This window comes from Takifugu flavidus, chromosome 4, assembly GCF_003711565.1.
Source record: "Takifugu flavidus isolate HTHZ2018 chromosome 4, ASM371156v2, whole genome shotgun sequence".
Classification (NCBI taxonomy): domain Eukaryota; kingdom Metazoa; phylum Chordata; class Actinopteri; order Tetraodontiformes; family Tetraodontidae; genus Takifugu; species Takifugu flavidus.
In genome coordinates, this window is record NC_079523.1 from 14,701,541 (window position 1) to 14,715,662 (window position 14,122).

General features: G+C 45.8%; 1 protein-coding gene, 1 long non-coding RNA gene and 1 pseudogene across 19 annotated transcripts in view; 1 reads left to right on the forward strand and 2 right to left on the reverse strand.

Annotated features, from left to right (window-relative positions):
* The window catches only part of LOC130524710 (NACHT, LRR and PYD domains-containing protein 12-like), a 337,155-nt gene that overhangs the window by 265,207 nt on the left and 57,826 nt on the right, over nt 1-14,122 (forward strand). For 2 of the 17 annotated variants that reach the window (XM_057031100.1, XM_057031101.1), the window contains exon 11: nt 769-1,622. The exons of the other annotated variants lie outside the window; for them this stretch is intronic. In XM_057031100.1, the coding sequence (XP_056887080.1) occupies nt 769-949 (181 nt within the window). In that variant the 3' untranslated portion in view covers nt 950-1,622. Of the gene's footprint in view, nt 1-768; nt 1,623-14,122 lie in introns of those variants that run through there. 17 annotated transcript variants of the gene reach the window in all.
* LOC130524766 (uncharacterized) lies at nt 3,930-4,796 on the reverse strand. Of its 2 annotated transcripts, XR_008950237.1 has the most exons (4): nt 4,679-4,796; nt 4,504-4,581; nt 4,197-4,251; nt 3,930-4,099 (listed from the first exon to the last, which is right to left on the reverse strand). It is a non-coding gene; the product is annotated as an uncharacterized LOC130524766 (long non-coding RNA). The 2 variants fall into 2 exon arrangements; XR_008950236.1 differs by having other exon boundaries at nt 4,504-4,790.
* LOC130525109 (5S ribosomal RNA) lies at nt 9,510-9,618 on the reverse strand (annotated as a pseudogene).

Here is a 14,122-nt window from a genome sequence, read left to right on the forward strand (position 1 = left end):
GTAGGTTTAGTACTGACGCAGATAACATGCAGACCTGCACCGTATAACCTCATCCTGCATTTTTCAGATTGATTACTGCAGTTTATCAGAGATCAGCTGTGGCTCTCTGGCCTCGGCGCTGAGGTCCAATCCCTCCCATCTCAGAGAACTGGACCTGAGTGGGAACCAGCTGAAGGATTCAGGAGTGAAGCTGCTCTGTGGTTTTCTCCACTTTCCAAACTGCCGACTGGAAACTCTGAGGTAACACCATTCTCAAAAATGTCCATTATTCCATCCAGGGTCCTCACACTTTCTGAGTGTGTGTGTTGTGCCCAGTTCCTTCAGGAGGGAGGGCCACACGGGGACCACTTATTCATGATAAACTGATTTAAGGACAATGAAAAAGCCGACAGATGGAACCAAAATTAGACAAAACTAGGTGAGGGTGCCTGGTAGACACCAGCCAACGAGGAGGGAGATGGTGAGGGAGACAGGAAGTCATCTAAGACAGGTTGTGCCTTTAAAGATGAGCCACAGGTGAGATGGATCTCCATGATGAGATGGGAGGGAAAGAGGTGGGAGAACCTGGGAAGAGTGAGGGCCAGAACAATATATATTCTCCTTTGGAACAGTGCAAACCTGAGAGGTTGGAATTGTGGTAATTACATATTACTATCATTTTTTAACCTGTAACTAAATTAAATATTTACATATCATGTCTTTGATTAACCTTTCAGATTAATACTGGTTTCACTTATAACCTTATAAAAGTTTCCCTTCTTTATTTAGATTAAGGTGCTGCAGGTTATCAGAGATCAGCTGTGACTCTCTGGCCTCGGCGCTGAGGTCCAATCCCTCCCATCTCAGAGAACTGGACCTGGGTCAGAACCAGCTGAAGGATTCAGAGCTGAAGCTGCTGTCTGATCTCGTAGAGAATCCACACTATGGGCTGGAGACATTGAGACGGTAGCTGGTTGAAGCCAGTCACCTCCCGCTCATCTGCTGCATCACTCACTGACCACTGGTGAAGAGCATCTGTGGAAACATCTGCCGTCTACTCCCTCCATAGATGAAAAATTCAGTTTTTAAAAAGTGCTGGTGGACTTTCAGGAGATCCGTCGATGGTCGACAAAGCAGAAGCAGCTTCGCCTTGAAGTTAAATTAGTTCCTGGTATCACACAATGCATCTTTATAAAGTTCTAAATGGCTCCTCGGCCACTCTTAGAAGTATGGAAACATTCTCTTCATTGTCTCTTCAAATGTCTGTATTATACGTTACTATTTTACATCATGCCTTCAGAATCTTTAGGGTTTAGTATTTACTGTGTCTGTGACATGGAGCATTGGAATATTTCAGCTGCAGCCAGCAAAAACCCATCAGAATGACGGCTATCGGGGGAACCGCAGGTCATTTGACTTTAGTCAGTCTGTTCAATGTTATAGGATTTATTGCAATCTAATAAAAACTATGAATAAATGTGGGAAATAGGAAATAAAAAGAAGCAAAATGACCAAATAAAACTCCCATGAATAGTGTAAATTAAAGATGTCAAGAATGGAATATCAGCTTAAATTTAATCAAACATAAAGTGAAAAGGCCTCCTTTAAGTTTACTGCAAAAATAAACACTAAATCAAGAGCGACACGCGCCAGAAACGTCTCATTCTCTCTTCTGTCTCCACTCATTCTTTTATATTCTCTTAAGATAACGACGGGGTCGTGTGATAACAAAACAACCTAATTGGGGACTATATTTTTGTTGCAAGAACTTTGGCTCTTCAGAAGTTTCTATGTTGGCTTCCACAGATTGTGCATCCACTAAAAACTCAGTGTTTTTGAGGAACTACCAGGAGTGGCTGGAGTGGAGGCCAATGACGCTATAGCTACATGTAGCTACATATAGATCACCGTTATCCTCAACCCAAAAGACCACCAGTTGGCGCAGCAATACTAAAGATAGGAGGTTGTGGGGTTCCCCAAGGGTCAATCTTAGGTCCAACCCTTTTTAATCTTTACATGCTTCCTCTTGGGGACGTCATCAGGAGCCACGGCATCAGCTTCCACAGCTATGCTGACGATACGCAGCTGTACATCGCTGTGGCTCCTGGTGACACAGGGCCAGTTGATGCCCTTTTTAACTGTATTCTAGATATCCAGTCATGGATGGCAGAAAACTTCCTACAGCTCAACCAGGACCAAACAGAGGTCTTAGTTATTGGTCCTGAAGGTCCGAGAGAGAAACTTGTACCAAAATTAAAGGATTTTAAACCATCTCAATCTGTCAGAAATCTGGGTGTGATCTTTGACTCTGAGCTTAGTTTTATCCCACACATCAAAAACATAACAAAGGTGGGTTTTTACCACCTGAAGAATATAGCCAGAGTCCGCCCGTTTCTCTCTCAGGCCAGCACGGAGGTGCTGATGCACGCTTTTATCTCTTGTGGTCTAGATTATTGTAATGCCCTGCTCTCTGGTCTTCCCAAAAAGAGCATCTCTAACCTACAATTATTACAAAACTCAGCTGCACGGGTGCTGACGAGGACCAGAGGGCGGGAGCACATCACACCGGTTTTAGAATCGCTGCATTGGCTACCCGTGCGTTTCAGGATCAATTTTAAGGTTCTTTTAAGGACTCTGAGGTCCTCTGGCACCGGCCTTTTAACCATCCCACATGTAAGCTCTAAAACGCACGGGGAAGCGGCCTTCAGTTATTCTGGTCCCCGACTGTGGAACAGCCTGCCGGAGAACCTCAGGGCCGCAGAGACTGCTGAGATTTTTAAAATGAGGCTCAAGACACACCTTTTTAATCAGGCCTTTAATTGATTTTTTGATTATTTTTAATTTCTTTTATGTTCTCATGCTTTTTTATGTCTTATCCTTATTTTACTTGATACCTTTACTGTTTTACTCCCTCAGTTCTTAGTTTCTCAGTTTTTAGCTTTTACACCTTTTATCCCATTTACTGTTTCAGTCCTTCAGTTTTTAGCTCCAGTGTTTCCTCATGGGGTTTCCTCATGGGGGCCTGCCAGGCTGGGAGATGTTTCCGGTCTACCACTAGGGGTGCTGTCCCGTGGACAGCTCTGGCCTGGGTGGTTAGGGGGCTCTGTGCCTTGGTGTGGAGCCTCCGGTCTGTCCGGGTCGGGGTGGTCTTTGTGGCGGTACCACCTGTGGTCACGGACCGTGACCTCCCTCGGCCTGGTGGGCCTCCAAAGGTGGCGTCTCCTTTGCCTCAGGTCTCGGTGCCCAGCCATGTCTCAGCTTGTTTGTGTGTGTGTTTGATTTTGTGTATGCGTGTGTGTGTGTGTGTGTGTGTGTATCTGTATGTGTGTCCTTTTTCTTGATTCTCTTGTTTCTCTTTGTTGTTTTTATCCTTTGTGAGGCACTTTGTGCTACCCAGTGTATGAAAAGTGCCATATAAATAAAGATTGAATTGAATTGAAAATTGAATCACTTATGTGTAATAACTATAATCAGTTAATCAAGAATGAGACAAATGTTATTCATTGACCTTCCTTTCCTGAATTCTCATTGGTCTTTATCCAATGATCTCCTTATGGTTCCTGGATCAATACAAGACAGGTGAACCAGCATTTAGTTGGGCGAGTGGAGCTTCCGTTGGCTAACGTATTGCGTCCTAACCCTCCTGCCCATATTAATGATCATATTCCTCGTGGCAACAATATATCACTCCAATTTATTAACTAACGTTCAACCAAAACATGGGCTTGGGTTCATTTGAAAGACTGACTCACTGCATCACCCATCTGGACTGAAGGACACAATAGCCACTTTTGCTAACCCTTTTGCCAGGTCACATTCAGCTCCTGTCTGAGTCCTCTAAATGAGCCTGGGTCCATGCGTTGACCATCAGGATTCAGCATTTGTTCTATATTTTTGAATCTGCTAGTATATGATCAAATGAAGACCAGAAGATGATGCAACTGTTTATTTATAGCTGTCAATCAAACAAATCATCAGCTTCAAAATCACCATGGCAACAACAGAAGTAAAGCTTGATAGATTCACTGGTAGAAGGCATCAAACTGCTGCTGCTGATGATGATGATGATAGAAGACTTGTTTCAGCTGTGTTGTCCTCTGTTGTCATGACAACTCAGCTGCTGGATAACATGAAGTTTGGAAGAGCATCAAATATTCATGTTAGAGTGAACAAAACAGATGGACAGAATAAACTGAAAGACAGAAGTAAAGTCCAACCTTTGACAGCTGTCATGGAGAGAAAACCTTCATCCACATACTGGCGGGCAGAGTTCTGAAGAAAAGGGTATCACACGTCAGTCAGGTGCTTCTAAATGCTTCTGATTAAACCTTTAATCATGTTGTTGTGTCATCTGATTTAAAGACTGTCTGTGTCAAATATATGGACATTCTCCAGATGAAAAGAGAAAAGAAAGTAAATGTGCGTCCACTGGAAACTGTCGGACTTGGTCCTCTTCTACTGCCCCTGCTGACGAGCAGCAAATAGAGCTGAGAGACACTTTTCTCTCTGAGGCTTCTGACTTACCGCTGGCCTCTCCAGGTTCATCAACTGGATGATCATTTGTCCCCTCCACATGATGAAGATCGCTGCCTTCAGCTTCATCTGCACAACACATTCAGAGGGGAGATTTTCTTCATCCTGGCACATTTGAATCCCTCTGAATTCTTCTAGACTGCAGATTAAAGGCAGCTTTCTTTACCCAGTGGCTGACTGGAGGTCTGACAGACAGCTGAATCAGGTGGGTGGCTGGCTGGCTGGCTGGCTGGCTGACTGGCTGACTGGCTGGCTGACTGACTGGCTGGCTGGCTGGCTGACTGACAGGAGGTCTGACAGACAGCTGAATCAGGTGGCTGGCTGGCTGGCTGGCTGGCTGCTGGCTGGCTGACGGATTGACTGGCTGGCTGGCTGGAGGTCTGACAGACCACTCAGCAAGAGGGAAGACAAGCTTCATGGTTCTGAGGGACAGGAAGCAGACAGACAGCTGAATCAGGTGGGTGGCTGGCTGGCTGACTGGCTGGCTGGCTGACGGATTGACTGGCTGGCTGGCTGGCTGGCTGGCTGGCTGGCTGATGGATTGACTGACTGGCTGGCTGGCTGGCTGGCTGGCTGGCTGGCTGGCTGACTGACTGACTGACTGACTGACTGACTGACTGACTGACTGACGGACTGACTGACTGACTGACTGACTGGCTGCAGAGTCCGCATTACTGCGGACACCGCACCAATCCACCTGTCGATCTCCTGCTCCATTCTTCCCTCAATCGTGAACAAGACCCCAAGGTATTTGAACGCCTCCACTTGGGGCAGGATCTCCTCCTTGACCCGGAGAAGACACTCCACCTTATTCCGTTTGAAAACCATGGCCTCGGATTTGGAGGTGCTGATTTTCATCCCAGCCGCTTCACAAACCGATCCAGTGATCATTGGAGGTCACGGGCCGATGACGCCAACAGGACCACATCATCTGCAAAGAGCAAAGACGCGATCCTGAGGTCACCAAGCCGGACCCCCTCAACACCATGACTGCACCTAGAAATTCTGTCCATAAAAGTTATGAACAGAATCACTGACAAAGGGCATCCATGGCGGAGACCAACCCTCACCGGAAACAAGTTCGACTTACTGCCAGCAATGTGGACCAAACTCTGACACCGATCGTACAGGGAGTGGACGGTGTGTATCAGGGGGCCCGGCACCCCATACTCTTGAAGGACCCATAGGACCCCCCGAGGGACACGGTCGAATGCCTTCTCCAAGTCCACAAAACACATGTGGACTGGTTGGGCAAACTCCCATGCACCCTCAAAGACCCTGCTGAGGGTGTAGAGCTGGTTCACTGTTCCATGCCCAGGACGAAAACCACATTGCTCCTCCTGAATCCGAAGTTCGACTATCTGGCGGACCCTCCTCTCCAGTACCCCTGAATAGACCTTACCAGGGAGGCTGAGGAGTGTGATCCCCCTATAGTTGGAACACACCCTCCGGTCCCCCTTCTTAAAAAGGGACTACCACTCCGGTCTGCCAATCCAGCGGCACCGTCCCCGATGTCCACGCGATGTTGCAGAGTCGAGTCAACCACGACAGCCCTACAACATCCAGAGCCTTAAGGAACTCTGGGCGGATCTCATCCACCCCTGGGGCCTTGCCACCGAGGAGTTTTTTGACTACCTCGGCAACTTCAGCCCCGGAGATACGTGAGTCTGTTCCCAGGTCCACAGGCCCTGCTTCCTCACTGGAAGGTGCATGGTGGTATTACGGAGGTCTTCAAAGTATTCCTTCCACCGATCCACAATATCCCAAGTTGAGGTCAGCAGCACACCATCGCCACTATACACAGTGTTGACAGTGTCCTCCTTCCCCTTCCTCAGATGCCAGATGGTGGTCCAGAACCTTTTCGAAGCCGTCGAGGAAGTCGTTCTCCATGGCCTTATCCAACTCTTCCCATGCACGGGTCTTTGCCTCGGCAACCGCCGTAACTGCTCTCCGCTTGGCCTGCCAGTACCTATCTGCTGCCTCAGGAGTCCCACAGGACAAAAAGGCCCGATACGACTCCTTCTTCAGCCTGACGGCCCTCACAATATGTTTGGGTCGGCCAGGTCTGTCCGGCATCCTTCCCCACCAACAGAGCCAACGCACCACCAGGTGGTGATCAGTTGACAGCTCTGCCCCTCTCTTCACCCAAGTGTCCAGAACATGCAGCTGCAAATCCGATGACACGACCATAAGGTCGATCATCGATCTGCAGCCTCAGGCGTTCTGGTGCCAAGTGCACATGTGGACACCTTTATGCCTGAACAAGGTGTGTGTTATGGACAATCTGAGATGAGCACAGAAGTCCAATAACAAAACACCACTCAGGTTCAGATCAGGGGGACCGTTCCTCCCAATCACACCTCTCCAGGTCACACTGTCGCTGTCAACGTGAGCATTGAAGTCACCTAGGAGGACAAGGGAGCCCCCAGAAGGAGCACCCTCCAGCACTTCCTCTAAGGACTCCAAAAAGGGTGGATACGCTGAATTGCTGTTTGGACCATAGGCACAAACAACAGTCAGGATCCGTTCCCCCACCCGAAGGCGAAAGGAGGCTACCCTCTCATCCACCGGGGAAAACTCCAATATACAGGCACTGAGCCGGGGAGCAACGAGAATTGCTACCCCTGCCCGTTGTTTAACATTCAATTTAATGCTTAACGGTTGCATCGCCATCGTAGAAGAATCATAGCAAAATATTTGCTATATTCTCCATGAGGCGGGAGCAGTGAATGGATCTGTTCATGAGTGTTAGAGTGTGTGTGGTCATGGCAGTGGCTTTTTGTTGTTTCTGCTTCAGGCTGCAGAAGATGGGCTGTTCCTGTAGTACTTCTTCTGACGAGTGGAGTGACAGCGACAGCGACAGCAGTCTGTCAGAACTCCCACCCTTCGTTAGACGGAGCACGAAGACGGTGGAGCTGAGGCAGCACACCTCCGCAGTAACCCAGCATGCATGCTTGGATGAGGAGGTTAAAGGAGACGGCAGTGGCACATGTGAGGAACCCCTGGAATCACATCCCCGTGTGGCGCTGCCCAGACTGAGCACAGGCGGAGAGGAAAACACTCTCGATGGGTCAAAGCCGTCCAAACCGGTCCAGTGTGCAACAGATGAGCCTGGTCCATCCACGGTTCTGAAAAACAGTTTATTACCACCTCCTCCTGAACCAGAAACTGGTTTATTACCACCACCTCCTGAACCAGAAACCAGTTTATTACCACCACCTCTTGAACCAGACACTGGTTTATTACCACCACCTCCTGAACCAGAAACTGTTTTTTTACCACCACCTCCTGAACCAGACACTGGTTTATTACCACCACCTCCTGAACCAGAAGCTGGTTTATTACCACCACCTCCTGAAACAGAAACCAGTTTATTACCACCTCCTCTTGAACCAGACACTGGTTTATTACCACCACTTCCTGAACCAGAAACTGGTTTATTACCACCACCTCCTGAACTGTCTCTATTGAGCGAGGTCAATGTGCGTCTGACCACGGGATCCTCGCCACATATCGTTCAACAAACTCACCGTGGATTCACCAAATCCGAGATCGACTGGCAGGACAATGCGGCGCTCCAACGTCCGTGGCTTCCTGTGAATTCCCGCGTAAGGAAAATCCCAAGCCGAGAAGAGGGCGATGGTCCCTCAGTCTCAATTTGCTTTTATAAAACACTCGAAGACCTGGGCACCCCGAGACCTGAGTGTCAGGATGTTGGCACTCAAACTTTGCCCCCTGGTGCTGGTGGAGATGCTCCTACTCCATCTTCCAAGATTGACTCCGTCTGTCCTGAGCGGCGGGTGATGGCTGAAGGGGGCAACAGCGGGGACAAGCCAAAGGCAACGGTGTGGTCCCAGGGCACACCCCAGGCTGGGTTCCCCCAGAGGGGGGGCGGTGTGGACACCCCAGGGCCAGTGTCGGAGCTCCAGCCCTCCAAGGCTCAGAATTGTGGGCCAATCGGTAAGTTTATGGCCCCCACCCTCGCTCACACTTTATTTCACTTGTGGAGCACTTGGTAACACCTGAGACCTGTTCCTCTTCAGGGGTCTGGAGCAGAGTTCAAAGACCAAGGCTGACCACCAACCAGCTCCTCCGCCAGGACAGCAAGTAAGTTTTGGGTGTTGAGTTGTTTTTGATGCTTAATTTGATGCTTGATTTAATTGTGTCCATTCATGTTACTCATTCATAAAGTGAATGCTCCGATTGGTCATAGACACACACAACATTTATCGGGTTTAAGACCCCTGACAGGACAAATACCCCAGGTTATAGCAGACCTGTTGCAAAGATGCTCATGGTGGAAACTAAATCCTGGTTCTCTGACTTTTCAGGTGGGCTCCAAACTGACGTACGCACAGGTCTTGATGATGCCCCCACGGAAGCGTGCCCCACCCCCAGACCTGAGCCCCCCCTACCCAGAACAAGAGCCCCAATCAGCTGGGACTCGCCGTCCACTAAAGCTGAGATATGCAAGGCTATGAATGGATCGCTATGGATATTTGGTTTTCAGTCTTTACAAAAGAAGCTGAACAAAATCAACTCTTCAATTGCTGCTTTAGGGGATTTTTTTTCTTTAGTTTGTTTAGGGTCTTTTTTTAAAAATCCAGGTTCTGTTCCCATGTTTGAATGTTCCAGTATTTTTCTTTAAACACACCTGCATAATTGATGCTTATCATTCTGATTTCTTCTATTAAAAAGCACTGAGCAATATGTCTGTTTGCATCTTTTTAATCTCATGTTGGTACTGAGTTTGTTCGGCTTTTATTTGAGTTAATCAGGAGTGTTTTGGATGTAGAAACTTCTGTTTAAGTAAAGAGGATTTGTAGATGTAACTCATTCACATTCTGTCCAGTGTGAAATCACAGAATCTGAAAACACTGACTTTGATGAGTGTTAAAAACCATTACAAGTGTTTAAACACCATTTAAACATGAATGTGTGAAGAATGTCCAGGTACAGGTGAGTTACTGATGGACGTAAAGTGGAGGAGTGCAAAAAGCTTACAGCACCTGGTATTCCCAGGCAGTCTCCCATCCAAGTACTAACCAGGCCCAACCCTGCTTAGCTTCCGAGATCGGACGTTCTCAGGGTGGTATGGCCGTAAGCGAGAGCAGGTGCAAGAAAATGGCCTTTTGAAGTTAATACACTCAAACTTATTTTCTTGAAACACTTATTCTGGTGGAGGTTGTCCATTTTGCTTTGTCACAGTCCAAACCTCAATGTTGGAGCAGCCTCCAATCCATTCCCCCCAAAAAGAAAAGGCTATATAGCCTATGAGTGTCATATCATCAAATCTGCCTACAACGGCTCTTGGATGAGAGGTGAACCCTAACCCTAACCCTTCAAAAAAATCAAACAAGATTCAACTCCGATAAATGAAATCAACTTAAAAGCAATGTGCCATGGCCGGGAATCGATCCCGGGCCGGTGCGGGCCAGTTGACAATTGCTGTAACAGACAACCTGATTGAAACCTCCTGAAGACCCCAGATGGAGAGTTTGAATCCAGCTTTGGGCATTATCAAAGAGAAGATATTTGATTGAAAAATTCACGATCATAAAAATGTTTAAAGAGCATAGCAGTGTCTGTGAGGTTTATGAGCCACAAATGCTGCTCTTTTTAGGAGCACAGCCATCTATTAAACTGTAGTTTGTGTCATAGCATAGTTTTATTGACAAATTCTAAATTGCAAGTAGCAGATATGAACAGGGAAATGCTACGTTATCTGCTTATTCTGTTACAAATAATCTGATGAGATAGGTGTGGAGTTAATTCAGTTGGGGATAGACAGATGGAATATTAGTGTTGTTAGTATGATACTTGAGTTCTTTAGATATTGTTTTCAATTCAGGAATCTGCCGCCTTGAGTTGGCTTTTGTTGAAGACAGAAATGTTGACAATAGTGTGGACCAAAGTGGGAAATTCAATTTTATTTAAACACAAACACACACACACGCACACACACACACACACACCTTATTGATGCTTGGTCAGGAACCAGAGAAGGTCCCAAACGGGGGAAAGCTGCCCGTTCAGTCAGCAGGTTCCTCAGACCCAAATCTATCATCACTTCCCATCTTCACATTGAGGATTTTCTCTTTGATCATGGCCTCCAGCTTGACTTTTTGTATGACATTTAAATAAATGAATTCAGTTGTAGTATCTGACCCGTTCTATGCAGGCTTTACATCTGTAAGGCCTAACGTGTTAACAGCCACCTAAGCGCCATATTAGGACATGCTCCACATGTGTGTCCTGTGTCTTCTTCCTTTATGTAAGAGGAGCTGCTAAAAGATGACACTGGAGCCTGTGGGCCCCTGGTTGTCCTCCATATGAGGATGTGTAGCATGAAAATCTTCAAGCACTCCCTTTTTTGGTAATAACTGAACGCTATACCATTGGGTTGGCCGTATTGTACAGCGTGAGCTCATCAGTAGAGAATGTGTTTACTCGACTGTATAAGAAGGAGGTGACGATGAAGACACCTTGGAGTTCTTCACCATCGGGACCTCGAGACCTCCCTCGGACAATCTGCAGTGTTCGATTGATGCCTGACTGTTCTCTCCAATAAACATCTTTGATAACCAAGTCGGTGTCTGCGAAGTTTCCTTCCTCATCAACACATCTCGGCAACCACCAGGAGAAGATTTACAACAAAATTGGCGTCACGAACAGGATCGGTTGTGGCTGTCGTCTTCTCCATCTGCCTCCTCGGACCAACTTCCGCTCCAAGCTGGCAAGTAAAGTACACACTTACCACACATTGGGGTGATAGTTGGTTCAATTAAGCTTTTGGGGAGTAATTTAGACACACCGTAAAGATAATTAGTGTGGATGTACATTTTTGTGTTGATGTTGGGGAATACTTCTTCTAAATTGTTCAATTTGACCTTTTGTTTTATGTTTTGTGAAAGACTGAAGTAGTGGCTCTGGAGGAGAGACAGGCCATGAGGTTTATTACACGGCTCATTTCAGCTAAAAAGGACAGCTGATTCTGAATTTACTTTATTCGGTCTGTACACTGTGTTATGTACAGGATTGGCGACAGAGCGCGTGGACACTAGGAATGTGTCGGGTTACGGCCAGGAAATGATGTTAAAGTGTTAAAAAGCCGCGGGTTCAGGATCATTTGCCCTAAGTCCTGTGTTTCCTTTGAGAGTACACAGGCCGGTCTCTCTCTCTCTTGAGGGATTGGAAAACTGGGGTTATCTCCGGGTCGGGGGTGTCCTCTCTGACGTGGCTGACGAGTGCGTTTGAAGACACTCTTTTACGGTCAGGGGCCCAGTTTTCAGGGTGGTAAATTTAGTGCGGACAGTCGCGAGAAACAAACTGTGGTTTACGGCAGCGGCGCCGGGGCATGCTTAAATAGGATAAATCTGCATGGACAGATTGTATGTGTGTGTGGCGCCTGTGTGTGCGTGAGTCGATTCTGTGTTCTGTTCGTCTCTCTCTCTCTCTCTCTTTGTTTGAAGTGACTTCTGGGGGATGTTACCATAGTTGTTGTCAAAAATTGGGTAATTGATTGAAACTCTAAGAAAGAAAGGAAAAATCTTTTTGTACCTCAGATAGATTGATTGAGATTTTATCTGAAGTCTGATGAGGACCTAAGGGTGGTCCTGGTAGTGAAGAATATCATATAATTCTGTGCTGAGACAAGGAAACTGGGTGTGATCCAGCAGGACCGCAAGGTCCACATACACACACACACTCACATATACATACATGCTGAAGTAGTGGTGAACAAAGAAACGTTGAGAAATATAGAAGTTTGTTTTTGCGGATTTCTATGTTTGTGTAATATCTCTGAAGAACTTTACTTATATTGATTTTGAAAAATTATTCATATTCGCTGTTGGTTGATTTGGATCCTTTGGATCTCAGGGTGTGGCTCACAGTCTGCAGCTGTGTGTTGGGCCTGCAACCAGTGGCTAGCTTGGAGCTGGCAAGAACGGATGTTCACTCTCCGACTATCGGAAGTGAACAGGAAGTGGTTCTCGACTTCAAGGGGTGGAGCTAGGTGGCTCCCCCTAGGGGTGATGCGGAGAGTCCCTCCCCACTCAACCCTCTCTCACTTTCTGAAGTGACAGGTTTCATCAGGAGAAGAAAATGGAGCGCACATTTTCTCTCTCCTTTATTGATCAGCGTTTGATTGTTTAATGCGTGTTGGAATTTAAGAAGAGATATGCTGGGGCATAAATGCAACAGGTCTATCTACGTGGCTGATTATTGTTTATGAATGATTGTTAAATGATTGTTTACTGTTGATAATTGCTTATAATGATAATAATTAATAACAATAATTTGATAAAAATAATAATAATAACATACTAATTAGAAGTTTGTTGACAATTTATGATAGTGTTCAAGAATTGTGCACTTTTTATTTTGTTGAAGGAGTTTGACAGTTCATGAATTATTGAATTTTTTCTGTTTCCTTTTTACACTTTTGATGCACCTGAACTTGACTCCAGTAGGGACAGACGAGAGGAGGAATTGATCTGCCGGTGGCGACATAACGGTCTTGCACTAAGGCCAGTGAAATTTTATATATATACACACCATAATTGTTTGGACAAACATCTACAGCGATTGTTTTGCAGATCATTTGGACAGGTTTAGAGTCAGATCAGATTTGTTTGAAAGTTATAAGGAATTTATAAATTTCTTCAATCTTTTAATTTTATTTACACACTCTTCTTTATTAATTCTTTACTATAATTCTGCTTTGCTGTTTCCTTTCATGTTTTTATATTTCTAGATTCCTATATTAATTGAATTTATTTCTTTTTGTATTTTTCAGTTAAACAATTAATAGTTTTGCATTTAAATTAAACATTAAAGTGAAATAAACACAGCATTTACATATTAAGGTTTGAAATTGATATACCGTACTTTCCTAAGACAACTGCTACAGCAAAATGTCAAAAGTGGAGAGTAAAGCGGTTAAACGCATGACCCCAATTGAGGTGGTGCAGAAAAACAATCCCCTTATTAAAGGCCTACCAGAGGCCTCAAAGAAATGGAACAAGCGTTGGCCTGATATTGAACAACCTTGGCCGGTTGAAGGTACCCTCAACCCTGATGTGATTCAAACAATCTGTACACTTGTTACCGCTTATAAAGCAAATGAGAAAAAAGGAAAAAGGGGGAAGTCTCGTGCAGAAAAAAGACAGACTGAACTCGCAATGTTGCAACTTTTTGAACAGGAGGGACAGAAGTTGAGATTGGCTGCAAAAAAGAAAAACAGAATAGCTAAAGAAATTATTGAAAGAACCGCAAAACAAACAGCGGCGCTTGTGGAAAAGATTAACACTCCTTTCTCTCATACGGCTCCTGTAACAACCCCTCCACCGTATGAGACAGAAACTGAATACACTGACATCTATCCACAACTTCCCGTACTCAGCCAGAAAGGCAAATACAACATTGAAGATGATCACAACCAAACTGTTGAAAAGGGAAAGGCAAAAACAGTCATACACATTTATCCGACAACTCCAAAATCTAAATCAAGAAAAGAACGAGATGATGTTTATAACACACTGCTTCTGGAGGATGATGATGAGAGCGGTACGGATGAAGCCATAGGTGGCTATGATCACGCCATTAA